General features: G+C 36.4%; 1 protein-coding gene across 1 annotated transcript in view; it reads left to right on the top strand.

Moving 5' to 3' along the window:
- Positions 1-17,750, top strand: part of LOC114330218 (gustatory receptor for sugar taste 43a-like) — a 61,626-nt gene extending 43,876 nt beyond the window's left edge. The window contains exons 5-6 of the mRNA XM_028279538.2: positions 4,874-4,963; positions 17,619-17,750. Of these exons, the coding sequence (XP_028135339.2) occupies positions 4,874-4,963; positions 17,619-17,672 (144 nt within the window). The 3' untranslated portion in view covers positions 17,673-17,750. The remainder of the gene's footprint in view (positions 1-4,873; positions 4,964-17,618) is intronic.
- Positions 17,751-18,212: the final 462 nt, after the last annotated feature.

Raw genomic sequence — 18,212 nt, 5'->3', positions numbered from 1 at the left:
AGTAATAAATTTTACAAAAAAACACAAAAACACAAAATACAATATTTTGTGAAGACAATAATTAAACACTGGAGTCCGGCCCTGATAGCGAGCAAATCTTACAGCTTTATATCGGTCCCGACACATTTATAAATTCAAGTAGTTAAAAGTTGGAAATATAATTTAATATTTATACTGTTTGCAAGATAAAGTTTAAATGTGACAGTGTGTTAAAAAACCAACGATTCTGTGAGTACAAAATTACATTATTTATATCTAACCATAAAATCAGAAGTTAAAAGGCAATATTTTATCGATTTCAATCCAATTTATCGATTATCGACAACAACTTTTTGCTGATTTAAGTAATTAGGCTGCCGTCAAATTTTGTTAAGGGGCCAGGTCCGGCTTCGGATCCACTGTTCCAATGCATGTAAATTTTCAACGAGACGATGGCTGAACCGGAGTTAACTACTACTTCACGAAATACACCGACTACGTCACATATCCCTTACTCTCAAGCATTAAACAGTTTTAAACATCCTTCAAAAGACCAAGGTCTCATACTCTCAACCATACAAGGAATACAAGTTTTTGAATATGTAAAAGCTGTTGGATCAATAGTACAGCCCAAAAATGTTATTTGGGCATCCAAAATCGCAAGCAGCCGCATCTGCATCTACCTCTCGTCTAAATATTATATAGTTGACCAATTTCTTAGCTCCTACAAACATGTAATTATTGACGGCAACCAAATTGAAGTACGAAGACTAATAACTCCTGCCCAGAGATTAATCATATCTAGTGTACCTCCTACTATACCTAATAGCATAATTGACGAGCACCTAAAAACTATGGGTATAAAATCCGTCTCCAACATGACGTTTCTACGATTGGGCATGCAAGACCCGGAATACAGCCACGTGCTTAGCTTTAGAAGGCAAATCTTCATAAGTCCTTTAGAAAATGAATCGATTCCTGGCTCATTCCTAATTTCTTTCGACCATACATCATATCGAATATACATTTCCATAGACGGTTTAAACTGCTCCACATGCAAGACGTTCGGACATCAAGATTCTGACTGTCCTTCTTTATCATCATTAAGTAGTTCAATTAATCAAATCAAAACTGACCATCAAGCGAACATACATAACTCTGCCAATGAAGAATATAGTCAGCTAGAGGAACAACCACGAACAGAACACGAATAAGGTACCCAGATATTAAAGAAACCGGAACCTAACACCACACTAAATCCCAAATTAACATCACCCACAAACGACCAAATTACTTCCTCACAAACAAAGAAAGAACTACAGATTTTGTCACAACCACAAATATCCCAAGATTCAATAACTGAAAGCGATAGAAATACAACATCAAAAATAAATTTCCAAACACAGACCCGATTGAAATAACAACTAATCCACCAATCCAAAAAACTCAGACAAACACTCTTAAAATCGACCTAGAAAATAATACACAGCATATAAACACAGACAAAGCACAAAACAAACGCACAATCTCCCAAATCTCCCCAACAGCTACTACATCTTTAGAGGAACATACTTTCATAACACCAAAAAATAAAGAGAAAAAATAAAATCAGATCAAAATATCGCAACAAAAAAAACACTGGAGGAAATGCTAAGGTACACTAAAATATTATTTGACAACCCAAACTCCAAGTAGCCTATAACTTACGAACAGTTATTAGACTTTTTTGAAAACTGTGAGAACGCAGCAGACCCTTTGAGTATCGCAAAAATGTATACAGAAGAGACAACAGAAGTCATAGATCTATTATCTGACATATACCCTTACCTCTGAAGGATCGAAAAATTAAAGTCAAATGCACTAGAATAAGAAATAAAAAAGTAAAGCAAGACATTCACACTGACTTAGACAGTGGCGCATCTACAGACACTTATTAATACATCATATTCAACTCTCTTGGAATATAAATGGGTATTATAACTATTTAGAAATGTTAAAATTATTAATTTCAAAACATAAATCTAGTTTAGTATGTTTACAAGTAACCAATTTCAAAAATAAGAAAACTCACATTTTAAATAACTTCAATTGTTTCTTTAAAAACCGAGAAAATGCGAAAATTGCCAGCGGAGGGGTAGCAATCTACATAAAAGATAACTTTGACGCTAAACCAATAAAACTCACAACAAGCATCAAAGCAGTTAAAATGGCAACAAACTTAGAACAACACCCCATCAAGACTATACGAAGTCAACAAACACCCACATCTTTGGAAACCAAGAATAAAAGACAGAAGAGAACAAGTGATACTTACCCGTCTCCGTACCGGTCATACAAGACTTACTCATGACTCCTTACCACAACGCAAAAATAAACCAGTGTGTGAAATGTGCAACAGTGATCTAACGGTAAAACATTTTTTAATCCAGTGTCCCAAATATAACAGTGAACGACGGAAGTATAACATACCCAACTCCCTAAAAGGAGCCCTAGAAGAAAATACAGATACTAAAAAAATATTTTCGTACCTTAAAAAACTGTCAAATACTTCAAAAGATCTAAAACCCACATTGTAACAAACGTATCATTATTAACTTATGTATATACATTGTTTATATAAATTATTTTTACATTAACCTAAATGCGCTAATGACCCTGCGTGGTCGATGCGATATTATAATAAAAAAATAATTAAACACTAGTTTTGTATGTAAATGTAACAATGTAACAAATAAATAACGAAAAATAATTTATCAGTAATACATTTTGCAAAAAAAAAAACATTTTTAAAACAATTAGAAGCTACTTTTAATGAAATATTTTTAATATTTAATTACATAAGGTGTTCAAAATTACCTCCTAACACATTTTTATGCGCGCCTAAAAACGATCATTGAATGAGCTACTTACTCTACGAAGCATTTGTAAATTAACATATCGAAATACACTTTGTATTCTATTTTTCATCTCGTCCCTTGCTATTGGAGGTATTTTATAAAAAAAACTTTAAAAAGGGCAAACCCTGTAGTAGGCTGTATACCTTCGTTAAAACAACGTGGAATGAAGTAAACACTTCTGTTGTATGTAGGTATATGAATTTATTAAAATTCTTAAAATTTATCCACAAGGGAGTGGAAGTACAAAACGTTTTCGGTCAAACTGACCATCATCAGTGTAAACGTCCAGTGTACAAATAATTGAAACTAGCCACTTCAATAGGTGTAAAAACCTCTAAATAGCATTATTGCTACATTCTATGCTATATAGCAGTCGACATTAAGTCGATGTCTTAAGATTATAAATATCACATGTGGATGTATGTCATCCTTGCTCGGAAATTGCACAAGGTTGTTGTGATCAGGTGAGAGGTTTACAACCAACTGTACTCTGTTTTCATTTACTTGTACACTGGACGTTTACACTGATGATCGTCAGTTTGACCGAAAACGTTTTGTACTTCCACTCCCTTGTGGACAAATTTTAAGAATTTTAATAAATTCGTATACCTATATACAACAGAAGTGTTTCCTTCATTCCACGTTGTATTTTATAAACTTCATTATTAACGTAGCCCCAAAAACACCAGTCCAGTTTATTAAATTCTCGTGATTTGGGTAGCCACGCTACTGTTCCATTGAAAAATGAAAATATCTCGAAAACTCATAAATTTAGACATAGGGAATGTTATCTAAAAATTAAAATACGGTAATGGTACTTTTCAATAGTGATAGAAAATACAGGGTGTTCCATTTAAAATTAATGAGAAAATAATGTACTTGCGTTTTGACTCACCCTGTATTTGATATAAAGAACATTAGCAATATCAATAATTCTTGAAAATTTTGACAATACGTAAAAAAATATGGCATTAATAAACCGTTGCTGTTTTGCTTATTTTTATTTATACAGGGAGTTAACTTGTTACGATTTTCATTTAAAATTGGTTATAACTTTGTAAATACCCTGTATAACATAACAAACCGTTATATTTTTGTGATGGAGAAGTTAGCAGGATTTCAAATTAAAACTAAAATATAGGGTGTTCTATTTAAAAAAACATAAGTTTGATCTGCCACTGTGTCATCGAACACCCTGTAACATTCTAACTAATTTTGTAATGTGAAGCAAGATGGCTAAAACTTTTGTTATTAACTTTTATTGCTATCTATTACTATAGCGGATCTATTGAGCTTTACCCCAATAATCAATCACCCTGTATGTGATATTTTCCGAAATACTCAGTACAAAAAATTAATATAACCCTAATATCGCTTTTTCGTTCAATATTTTTCATGATTTTTTGCAATATTTTAAGGGAGTAGGAGCAAAATTTTGGTCCAATATTATTTAGACGCATTCATTTTTTCGAATCCTGAGAAAACTAATAAATATGGTTAAAAAATTTAAACGCAGAATGAAAGATTACATTATTACCGAGGGTAACAAAATCCTTTGAAAACTTCTATAATGTTAATTTTATTAAGTTACAGGGGTGAAAATTAAAGACAAATTTTAATGTGTTTTTTAATTTCAAATATCTTATTCAAAAGGAACTTTTTCTTGGTATTCTAAGGGACTTTCGGCCCTCGGTAATAATGTAATGCTGGAATACATAGAAATCTATTTATGAGTAAATTAGTTATTTTAATCCGCAATAATTCGTATTATTATTATTTCATGGTATAATAAATAAACATTAGAGAAGGATGTCTTCGTATACGAGATACATTTATAGTTTTACATTGTCATCCATGATTTTTTGCTCATTATATTTTGCTCGTTATATTAACTCAACGGGAGTTAAAATTTTGTCGCGTCTCTTGTTTTATTTATTTTGTTAAAAAAGCCAATATCTAATGTTTTTTATATAAATTAACTCATTTATATTTTTTAGCTTCAAGTATTACTTTTAATGTTGCATCATTGCCCTATCAAATTTACATCATGTAATATGGTTTCCATAGACAGGAATTTGTTAACTTCGGTAAGATTTAAATAATTTAATTATTTAACAAAATACAAAAAGTGATAAAAATTTACTCCAATTAAAAGTCGTTTTAATTATCAATCCTGGTACACTGTTATACTTCAGAGATTTCTTGATTTACCGGTATAGCTACAAGTCTTTACCGATTCTTTGTCCTAGTTGAGAAATATCATAGATGTCTTAATAGAAGAAGGCCACCATTCCTTAATAACAAAAAACATCAATTTGATTTAAGATTGCTATAAACACAATCATCATTAACATTGGCTCTATAGCCCATGATGGGTCTTGGCCTGTTCCAAAATCAGTTTCCAATCCTTAGTTTCCAATTTCGCACTCCTCTAAAGACAATATGGTTAAGAAAACAGGTGTGATTTTTGACTCTTGTTTCTTTTCAATTTGAGGTTGATTTAGACCAACAGTCACGGTACGATCAGATTACCGTCAAATCGCCGTCAGGTCAACCCATTCACACAAAAATATTCTGGGCAGATTACCGTCAGTCTTCGTCAGCATTCAGGTCGATATAAGTGCAAGATTATAGTCATTTGAGAGTTTTTAGTATTGCAAGGAATATCCCCCTCTGTGGCTCAGTGGTAAGAGCGCCTACCTTTGGATCGAAAGGTCCGAATGATCGTGAGTTCGAATCTCACCAGGGTGAGAGATTTTTCGTTTATTATGGATTAATAAATAAAAATAGTTTCTGTCCTTGTGGGATCGGTACTCACCGGAGAGACCGCAGACGTTCGGATAAAATTAGCATCTCTTTGCAAAGACAATGACGTCAACTTTGCAAAGTAACAAGACACTTACTCACCACATACACTACACATTACTCCCCTGAGTTAGTGATAAGTTTAGTCTAAGAAATCATTATGAAATTGACTGGCCAGTTGGTTGTGAAAAACAGTGCCAATAAAACACAAAGCACACACACACACACACACTCACCACACTCACACACACATCACACAACATCACACACACATCCTGGGCGCACACACACACACACACAACACACACACACTTCCCCCACACACACACACCACCCACACACACACACACACACACACACACACACACACACACACACACCCCACCCACCCCCCCCCACACACACCCCCCACCCCCACACCCCCCCCCACCCACCCCCCCCCCACACACACCACCCCCCACCCACACCACACACCCACCACACCCACACACACACCCACACACCCACCCACACACACCCCCCCCCCCCCACACCACACCCCCCCCACACCACACCCCCACACACCCCACACACACCCACCCCACACCACACCACACACACACACACACACACACACACACACACACACACACACACACACACACACACACACACACACACACACACACACACACACACACACACACACACACACACACACACACACACACACACACACACACACACACACACACACACACACACACACACACACACACACACACACACACACACACACACACACACACACACACACACACACACACACACACACACACACACACACACACACACACACACACACACACACACACACACACACACACACACACACACACACACACACACACACACACACACACACACACACACACACACACACACACACACACACACACACACACACACACACACACACACACACACACACACACACACACACACACACACACACACACACACACACACACACACACACACACACACACACACACACACACACACACACACACACACACACACACACACACACACACACACACACACACACACACACACACACACACACACACACACACACACACACACACACACACACACACACACACACACACACACACACACACACACACACACACACACACACACACACACACACACACACACACACACACACACACACACACACACACACACACACACACACACACACACACACACACACACACACACACACACACACACACACACACACACACACACACACACACACACACACACACACACACACACACACACACACACACACACACACACACACACACACACACACACACACACACACACACACACACACACACACACACACACACACACACACACACACACACACACACACACACACACACACACACACACACACACACACACACACACACACACACACACACACACACACACACACACACACACACACACACACACACACACACACACACACACACACACACACACACACACACACACACACACACACACACACACACACACACACACACACACACACACACACACACACACACACACACACACACACACACACACACACACACACACACACACACACACACACACACACACACACACACACACACACACACACACACACACACACACACACACACACACACACACACACACACACACACACACACACACACACACACACACACACACACACACACACACACACACACACAGTATTGTAACTCCATTATTGCATCCTTACGAAATAATTAGAACGAACGTATATGGACAATATTTATTTGAATGACCATTATGATACATTTTATATGATTAAAATAATCTACAATGTTAATATCGTCTGATTGAAATTCTTAGGAGTTATTTTAAGAAACATTCAAACATATTTTTATAATAGGTGTATATTCCTGCATATAATTCTTTCTATAATAGAATATTATTGTTTGTGTCATGTTAATAAACTAACTATTGTTTCCTCTCATATTCTTAATTTTCGCTGAGAATCAGAGTACAATGAATACGATACATCGTAGAGTAATTTTTATTCACGAACGCTCTCAATTAATTTTTTCCTCCATTATTGGTATTATAAAATATGGTAGATCAACTGAAACTAACGAAAAGTTCAAATGGGCAGATTTCGATCTTATGGGGGGTTTTTTAAGATATATAGGCACAAACTCGGAAAATTATAAGATTTACCGTGTATTTAAATTCCCGAAGTTACTGGTTATCTGGCAACATGTAGAGGTTAGGATCAAAGAAAAGAACTAGTAGTCTAGAACTTTTTCCTGGCTATCCAATGGCGACCTTTACTTTAACCACAGTATATAGAGGTTCCACAGTAAAACCACTCCTCTGTCGGCGCTTTGATCTCAAGAAGTAATACCGGCAGTACGCAATTGGTAGTTTACCAGTGGTGGATGCGGGTTTCCTTGTTAAAATCCGTACGTTTCTATGCGACTAGCAATGCGAGAGTGGGGCAAAAGCGGCTAAGAACATTGCGCGGTCGCCATGCGCGACTACAGATTTTACTTCCAATTTTTCGGAGAGTGGTTCTACTGGTGCTTTAACCTTAAACTTGACTTTCAAGGTCGTGCCAAGGTTAGGCGTTCTTACTCGAACGGAAACATATGTTTCTAATGAATAAAATGGACATAATATCTACGTTTGAATATGATCTTGAAAATCATGGTATTGGGTTAATAGGTTATAGATTCTAGAGTAATGTAATAGAAGTTTGAAATTTTTCCACGGCTTAACGATACCTACCTTGATCATGATATTTTTGATCGTATCAAGGTCATAAGAATTTTTGTTATCATGACCCTCCCGCGGCGAAATAATTTTGGTAGGAATAACAAATACCAAATACCCTTAATAAATATTGATAGGTAGCATTTGATTTAAATATAAAAATGAAATTCAAATAAACTACAGATAGAAACAATACGATATTTAAAAAAAGAACATCAAGGTTTGATATCGGGTAAATCAACGTTCAAGGGCCATCGATCGAACGAGCTATGTAGGAAGTATCTCTGAGAGAACGTACGAAACGAGGACGTGCCAAGCAGGACGAAGGTGGAAGATGTAATTGGAAGAATTGCGCAAATGAAATGTAAATTAGTAGAACACGTAGTACGTCAAAAGAATGACAAGTGGACGAGAAATCTTGTACATTGGAGACCACGCGAACATAGTCGTAGTAGAGGAAGACCAAAAAAACGATAGCTAGACGACATCAAAGCCAAAGTGGGGAGAAACTGGCACCAAATAGCACAAAACAGAGAATAGTGGGGAGCTCATGGGTAGACCTTTGTCCAGGAGTGGATGCAAACAGGCTGAAGAAGAAGAAGAAGACATCACACTTGATTTACGAAACTGACATAATTAATAGTCTCTACATTTGAAGAAATATTCACCTTTATTTTTAAAGTCCTATCCGAACGAAGAATATTTATTATCTTTTTCAGAGTCAAAAATATTGCCCCTTTTGAATAAAAATTCTCATGACCTTGATACGATCAAGAATGTCATGATCAATGTCGGTACCGTTAAGCCGTGGAAAAATCTCAAACTTCTATTACGTTACTTTGGAATCTATAACCCATTAACCCAATAACCTTGACCATGATTTTCAAGATCATATTAAAACGTAGATATATCCATTCTATTCATTGTTGCAGTTAGAAAAATACGTTTTTGCTCGAATAAGAACGCGTAACCTCGGCATGACCTTGAAGGTCAAGGTCAAAATAAAGGTCGCCGTTGGATAGTCAGTAAAAAGTCCTGGAGTACCAGTACTTTTCTTTGATCCTAACCTCTACATGTTGGCATATAACCAGTAACTCCGGGAAGTGGAAAACTCGGTAAATCTTATAATTTTCCGAGTTTGTGCCTCTATATCTTAAAAATCCTCCATCAGATCGAGATCTGGCCATTAGAACTTTTCATCAGGATGCTTCAAAGAGTATTTTCCCAAAATATGAACTAAATCCACTAGGACCTAATTTCCATAAGGTTTTTGCGGAGTACTTTCAAATGTTCAGCTGAACATAAAGAACCCTTATTCTGCAACCTTATCCCGCTTTTGTTGAATTAATTTCTTAACTATTTTGCGCTTTAAGTAGTTTCTTGATTGAGAAAATTTGCGGATATATTATTGTTTCTTGGTAATATAATAACTTCATTTTGTTATGTATTTTTGTCTTTAGGTTTGACTGTTTTTGACTCGTTTTGTACTTTTTTACTTCTATAACTAAAGGTTAACAAATCGACAACATTGTAGCGAGCCAGCATGAAGTAAGGACAACTGCAGGACGTGCTCGACAAATATTAAACAAATATATAAAAAAAACAACATATTATGCAAACATAAAAACAGACAAAAACTAGGTAGAATCAGGGGAACACTAAGTAAACTGGGTGGAGCCTCAATAGGTAAAGAATAGTCATAGGAAGAAGATATAGAAACAATAGGGGAGTTGAAAAGTCTGTCTACTAGTAGTCAGGAAAAGTGAATTTTTTGATACAAGATAATAGTCAATAGTCATCACACTATATGGGGCTATAACCAGTGCAACCTCCAAGGCGAACAAGTGATTGAATGGACGGAGCTCAAGCATCTTAGACTTCTGCAACCCAGATCTTACATTTATATCCACCAAAGATGACTGCCATAATCATGCAACTAGGAAAGTTCTTGATAATTTCCCAAAATCGCAGCATAGGCCGGTGATAACAACTATGGGCATCACTATTCCCATTATAAACTCAATTCCTCTGCCTAGATGGAACTTTCATAAGGCTAACTGGGATAAGTACCAAGCACAATTGGAGAAAGATATCAGATATATTGAGCCTAAGGTAGAAAACTACGAAAGATTCGCCAAACTTATAATTAGTTGGGCTAAAAAACATGTTCCACGTGGCCTAACCAAATCCTACATCCCAGGCTGGACCGAAGAATGCAAAGACCTGTATGATCAATATGAGCAAACCAGAGACCCAGACCTAGGTGAACAACTTCTAGAGTCTCTAAATTCTGCAAGAACTACCAGGTAGAGAGAAACTCTCGAAAACCTTAACTTCAGGCATAGTAGTCGCACTGCCTGGAACCTGCTCAGAAAACTGGACACAGGCCCTAATATCCCAACAACTAACTCTTCATTACCAAATCCAGAAGATATAACGAAACGCATTGCGCAAATCTCCAAACCAGTCATAGAAAAGGCTTATAAAAGAGAAGTACGATATCAGCTCAAAAAGAACAAAACTGCATCTCAACAAAGCCTACCCATCATGAGGCAAATAGAGACCGAGGAACTTTTCAACGCATTAGACTTAATTAAGTGCCGCAAAGCTGCAGGAGTTGAAAAAATATATCCCGAGTTCATAAAACACATTGGTCCAATAACTCAAAGGTGGCTCCTCGACTTCTTCAACCAGATAATGACGACGCAAAAGCTCCCCAAACTATTCAAGCAAAGCAAAGTCATTGCAATCTGCAAACCAGGCAAAGATGGTTCATTGCCCGAGAGTTACAGACCAATCGCCCTTTTAATTGTTCCTTACGACACGGTGTGGAAGGAAGGAATACTACTTAAATTGTACCAGATGGTACCATGCCAATCATTTAATAAGCTAATAAATCAAATGCAGTGTGACAGATTATTCCAAGTTAGCGTTAATGGGAAAACTAGTAAATACAGAAGTGTACAGAATGGGTTACCCCAAGGATCGGTTCTGTCCCCGCTCCTGTTCAACATTTACACCTGAGACGCTCCCACTACAATCTCACGCAAGTTTATTTATGCTGATGACATGGCGTTAGGCATACAAGAAAGAAACATCGAGAACGCCCAAGCTATCCTAGAAAGCGACCTAAATACTATTAACACATATTTTAAAAAATGGGGCCTTCAGCCAAATCCTACAAAGACAGAAGTTACTGCCTTCCATCTAAATAACCGGGAAGTGAACTACAGACTAAACATAGAAAGCGAAGGGGTTACCCTAAAACATAACCCAAATCCAACATATCTCGGTGTAATACTGGATCGCACTCTAACTTTCAAGGAACACTTAAATAAAACTGCAGCTAAAGTAAAAACTCGCAATAATATCATTCACAAGCTTGCAAACACGTCTTGGGGAGCCAATGCAGACACAATCAGGACAAGCGCTCTTGCATTAGTCTATTCAACAGCCGAATATTGTGCTCCAGTGTGGCTAAACAGTCACCATACTAACGTCCTAGACACACAACTAAATCAGACAATGAGGTTTATTACGGGGACCATAAAAAGCACACCAACTCAGTGGCTTCCAGTTCTAAGCAATATTGCACCAACCAAAACACGATGGCTAGCTGCCCTTAAATCACAATACCAGAAATGTCAAAAGAATCCCTCATTGCCAATAAATACCGACATAGATCAGTTAAACCAGGGCCAATTGCAGCTGAGATCTCGAAACCCGCCAACAAGAACAGCAAAAAATCTTCCAAACAATTTCACAATCGATGAGCATTGGATAAGCGAATAGAACGAAGAAGTGAACAATGCACACCTAATAGGAAATCCCACAGTCAAACTCAACGGTTTCTCTCTTCCGCCCCGAGAATGGTGTAATCTGAACCGAATCAGGGCAGGTCATGGAGTGTGCAATAAATCACTTAACCAATGGGGCATCGCAGACAGCCCGCTATGTGACAAATGCAATGCTGCCGAACAAACAGTCCACCACATTACACAAGAATGTCCAGCCACACGATTCGAAGGAAGCTTAATTGAAATCCACGAACTAACTCCTAACGCAATAGAATGGCTCCACGGTAGCCATATCCGCCTTTAATGTTTCCATTTATATTCTTACAATCTATTGTATGTTTTAGCAATGTGTAAAGTTTATACGAATATACAGAGTGGGCCAAATAAAAGGAGCCACCCCGATATTTGGCAGTATTTATTAGATTTTAAGAAAATAAAAAACAGGTCAATTTTTGATCTAAGGGGGACACATTTTTACGGTACAAACATCTGTCATTTGTCAACTCCCTCCCTTCCACTTCTCCCACCCCTTATTTTTAAATAGGGAGTAGGGGTCGTGTGCTAGCTCATTTGAAAGGTTATTTAATTCTCTATTCAGTAATATCAACATCGACTTAAAAATGTATACAGGGTGTCCAAGAAAAAATATTTTGAATTAAATTAATTGACACAAAAAGAAGAATGTATGTAATTTATTTAACTCAGAATACATTCTACCTCTGATCAAAAACAGAAAAAAATGTTTATTTGATAAATAAACACTGTTTGTTGCTTAAATTCAATATTCAACCTACCAAGAGGCAGATGAGTGGAAGCTTGAACATTAAAATTAAGCAAAAAGCAGTGTCTATTTATCAAAAAACATTTTTTTCTGTTTTCTGGCAGCAGTAGAATGTGTTCTGAGTTAAATAAATTACATACATTCTTCTTTTTGTGTCAATTAATTTAATTCAAAATATTTTTTCTTGGACACCCTGTATACATTTTTAAGTCGATGTTGATATTACTGAATAGAGAATTAAATAACCTTTCAAATGAGCTAGCACACGACCCCTATTCCCTATTTAAAAATAAGGGGTGGGGGAAGTGAAAGGGAGGGAGTTGACAAATGACAGATGTTTGTATCGTAAAAATGTGTCCCCCTTAGATCAAAAATTGACCTGTTTTTTTATTTTCTTAAAATCTAATAAATACTGCCAAATATCGGGGTGGCTCCTTTTATTTGGCCCACTCTGTTTATAATATACTCTGCTGTATTGGTGGAACAAATAAATATCAAATTGCAAATATCATTAAATGCAAAAAATGCATAGCAACAAGGAGGAGGGCACAAATGTGTCAAATTCAAGATGCAAGTAATAAATATATAGAAAATAGACATATTATAAAGAAAGAAATAAACTAGATCAAAACTTTTCTAAAAGAGAATGCTACAGAACTCTACCTATGCGAAGCACTAGAACCAGACGTCTGGGTTATAGTACTATTTACTTTACAAGCATAACTTAATTTTGTGATGTATTTTTGTCTGTAGGATTGGCTGTTCTTGGTATAAATTATTTTCTTCCTTTTTACTTCTGTTTCTATAATAAGGTTAAGGTTTCTATTGTAGTCGTTAATATAGAAAACTCTACTATTTCAACAAATATCTCAATATCCACGAGGAAAATAAACTTCTTGTACTAGCTGTATATTATAAATCACAAAAATACTAGATTTGTTGTTAAAGGTATATTTAAATACCCTAAATAAGGGTCACATTAAATCAAAACGTTTTCGGATTAAGAAATCCATCATCAGTGTTTCTAAAAGGCAAAACATAGCATGCCTGAGCCACCAAAATGTATTGGGTAAACACCCAAGCCAACTGACAACTGAGTTGTCAGTTGGCCATTGAAATCCAATATGTGAGGTTTAATTCTCCAAAAAAATTCCAACCACGTGGGAAGAGTCCTGTGTTGCCCTGGGTAATATCCAGGCATATCTGCAACATCTTTAAACTTTAATTTTAATAATATGTAACATAACATAATTGTTTACATTTAAAGGGTTTTTAACCAATATAATTTGGTGGCTTAGGTATGCTATTTTTTTGGCTTTTAGAGACACTGATGATTTAGTGAATTTAACTCAAAACATTAATGATCATGGATCTCGGAACCCAAGATCCAGCAAGAGAGGGCAATCTTAAGACTGCAGGGCCTCTCAGGTAATTAATATGCGAAATCCTTGCAAAATAGCCACATAGAACGTCAGAAGCATGTTTGAGTTAGATAAAATATATAATGCCATAAAAGAAATGAAAAGAATGCAAATCAGCATCCTCGGAATAAGTGAAATGCGGTGGCCGGGATCAGGAGTATGTGACGTAGATGGATATCAAGTGTACCATGCCGGAAGTACCGATGCCAATCACTATAATGGAGTTGCAATCGTAGTAGCAAAACACTTAGCTCAATCAGTATTAACTTATATCCCCATATCTGACAGAGTAATGCTAGTAAAATTTAGTTCAAAGCCGTTAATTACCAATGTAATTCAGGTCTATGCCCCAACATCATCCAGTAATGAAGACAAATTAGAAGCATTTTACAAAGATCTTACTGATGCTCTAGATCTTGTCAAAGCAGCAGAAAATATATAGTCCTTGGAGATTTTAACGCTAAAGTCGGCAAAGGACGCTGTTTGAACATTGTGGGGGATTATGGCTTGGGAAACAGAAACGAACGTGGAGATAGACTTGTTCAGTTCTGTCAAGAACACGAGTTCATTATATCGAATACTCACTTTAAACTACCACCGAGAAGACTTTACACCTGGAAGTTAAATGCAGAGTCAGAGGACAAAATTATTAGGAACCAAATCAACTTCAGCAAATCATTTAAAACATCACAATCCCATAGTAGCTGTAAACCAATTAAAATTAAAAAAAAAAAGATCAAAAAGAAGTCTCGCAAAAATATTGATATAGCCCAATTACAAGACGAGAAAGTTAAGGAATCAGTTCAAAGACAACTGAACGAAAATTTAATTTGGGAAAGTATCGGTGAAAATGTCGATGAGGGCTTAAATAAAATCGTAACCACAGTAAAAGAAATCTGTGTGAGAAATTTACAAGGCAGGTCAAAGCTAAAGAGGCAGGCTTGGATGACAGAAGACATATTGGATTTGATGGAACAACGGCGATTAGCGAAAAACAACGAAACACTTTATAACAGCATACAAAAAGAAATTCGACGTAAAATACGAGAAGCAAAGAGTCAACATCTAGCCAAACAGTGTCAAGACATTGATGAACTTGAAAACAAAAATGACACGTTTAACATGTATAAAAATGTGAAAGAAGCGGCTGCTACCTTCAATAAGAAACATACTGCACTGCTACAAGATGAACATGTTAAAGTAATATTTGAAGTAAAGGAGAAACTTACAGAATGGGAAAATTACGTTACGAACCTATTCGAAGACGATAGGAGTAGTTCACCACCCGATATTACTAACTGCGACGGACCCCTAATAACACGCTCTAAGAAAATAAAAGCCATACAATCATCAAAAGATGGCAGAGCGACTGGTCCTGAAGAAATTCCAACTGAAATATACAAGCCTATAATGATAGCAATGTTTTAGAGGCTATAACTTCGTTTTTTATTACCATTTATACCAGCGGACAACTTCCTAATGGCTGGTCTAATTCACTGTTTATAGCTCTACCTAAGAAGACAACAGCAAAAACCTGTGGTGATTATAGAACTATCAGTTTGTTAAAACATTTATAGAAAAATTTTACTGAAGGTAATACATGGTCGTATCTACAATAAATGCGAGGAATACCTGGATGACACACAGTTTGGTTTCCGTAACGGGTTTGGAACGAGAGAGGCATTGTTTGGAATGAACGTACTTGCTCAAAGATGACGAGATATATATGTAGACATATACTGTTGCTTTATTGACTTCCAAAAGGTATTTGATCGTGTTAAGCACTCAATATTGATCTAAGTTCTAAAAGACATAGGATTGGACGGCAGAGATGTTCGAATAATTGCAAATTTATATTGGAATCAAACAACATCAGTTTTAGTAGATGGTGTGGAATCACAGGCTCTTAATATTAAAAGAGGAGTACGGCTGGGATGCCTCTTGTCACCACTGCCTTTCAACGTTTACTCCGAAAGAATTTTCAGAAAAGATCTTTCTGAAAAATAAGAAGGAATACTTGTGAACGGTGAAGTCAATACTTTGCGATATGCGGACGATACAGTACTCCTAGCTTCTAGTCAAGAAGATCTGCAAACACTACTTGATAGTGTCGTTGAGAGTTGTAGGGAGGCAGGTCTAAATTTGAACACACGGAAAACCAAAATACTCGTAATAAGTAAACAGCAGCATATAAAACCGTCTATATATGTAAATCATACCAAACTTGAGCAAGTTGATAAAATCGTGTACCTTGGACAGCAACTAAATTGTAACGCAGAAAGTCACGGCGAAATTAGATCTAGGATAAAGCATGCTAGAACCGCTTTTAGAAGGATGTCCAAGGTGTTATGTAACAGAGACCTAAAATTGGCATTGAGGATCCGCTTACTTCGCTGCTACGTGTTCTCGGTCTTATTTTATGGTGTCGAGTCCTGGACTGTGAATAAAATCGATCTAAATCACCTTGAGGCTTTCGAAATGTGGTTCTATAGAAGAATTTTAAAAGTTTCCTGGGTGGAGAAGATTCGAAACTCCACAATACTAGAACGTCTAAGCAAGACTATTGAGATGATAAAAAGCATCAAGCAGAGAAAGCTGGAGTACTTCGGACATGTAATGAGAGGTCCCAAATATGGGTTGCTACAAAATATTATGCAAGGAAAAATAGCAGGCAAACGCAGTCCAGGACGAAGAAGAACCTCATGGTTGAATAACTTGCGAGATTGGTATGGTTGATACAAGCATGCTATTTAGGGTGGCAGTGAATAAAATTAAAATAGCTATGATGGTAACCAACGTTCTGAAAGAACATGGTACATGAAGAAGAAGAAGATGATTTAGAAACGTTTTGTTTTAATGTGACCCTTATTTAGGGTACTTTAGGTATACCTTTTACAACAAATAAATCTAGTATTTTTTTTAATATCTCAATATATCTAGGATCAAGAAGTTTCCTTTTTAAGCAGTATTCTACAAATTGCTTAAATTAATTTTGCAATATTTTTCTTCTCACTTTACGAAATTTCTTCTATTAACGCGAAATGAATAGCTCTTATATCTATGTAGCATTTTTAATAATTAATATTATTTTTTTTAGATCGCAGGAGGTGTTACAACGTACTTGGTAATCCTTTTTCAATTTGGTGGATAAACCAGGCAGTTTGTCTTAAAATCTTATGACTAAGCTTTTGAATTTTAATATAAAAACACATTCTAATGTTTGTCTTTTATGGTGCAATGTAAATAAATTATAAATACATTATAATAAAATCTATAAAATACATGACTAGAGTCAGCGTTCTATAATAGAAATATTCGCGAAATCTTCCAGTCTCAGAAATTAAGTTAGATAAACCCCTTAAGAGATGGCGCAATAGGTATTCATATACTGAAATAATCTAATTGATAGCTCTCTATAACACGCAATATAAAAGGGCTGTTTAGAAAAATATGTATGTATGTAAATTTATAAACACTTTTATAAATCATGTGTCAACGACAGAAAGTACAAGTGAATTATTAGACAATAAAGTAATATGGTAGGGGAGCCCAAGAGGCGATTTTTGCAGTTACTCGAACGCGTCAGATTATTACGTGAGGAGAAACCTTGTACCCTGAAAATGTACCTCTACCATATTATTATATGGGCTCTTAACCCTTAAACGCCCAAGGGTGGGTAAAAAATGTCCAT

This window comes from Diabrotica virgifera, chromosome 7 (genome assembly GCF_917563875.1).
Source record: "Diabrotica virgifera virgifera chromosome 7, PGI_DIABVI_V3a".
In the NCBI taxonomy this organism is placed as follows: Eukaryota; Metazoa; Arthropoda; class Insecta; order Coleoptera; family Chrysomelidae; genus Diabrotica; species Diabrotica virgifera.
Note: the sequence above shows the minus strand (reverse complement) of the source record. Positions and strands in the feature narration are given on the sequence as shown.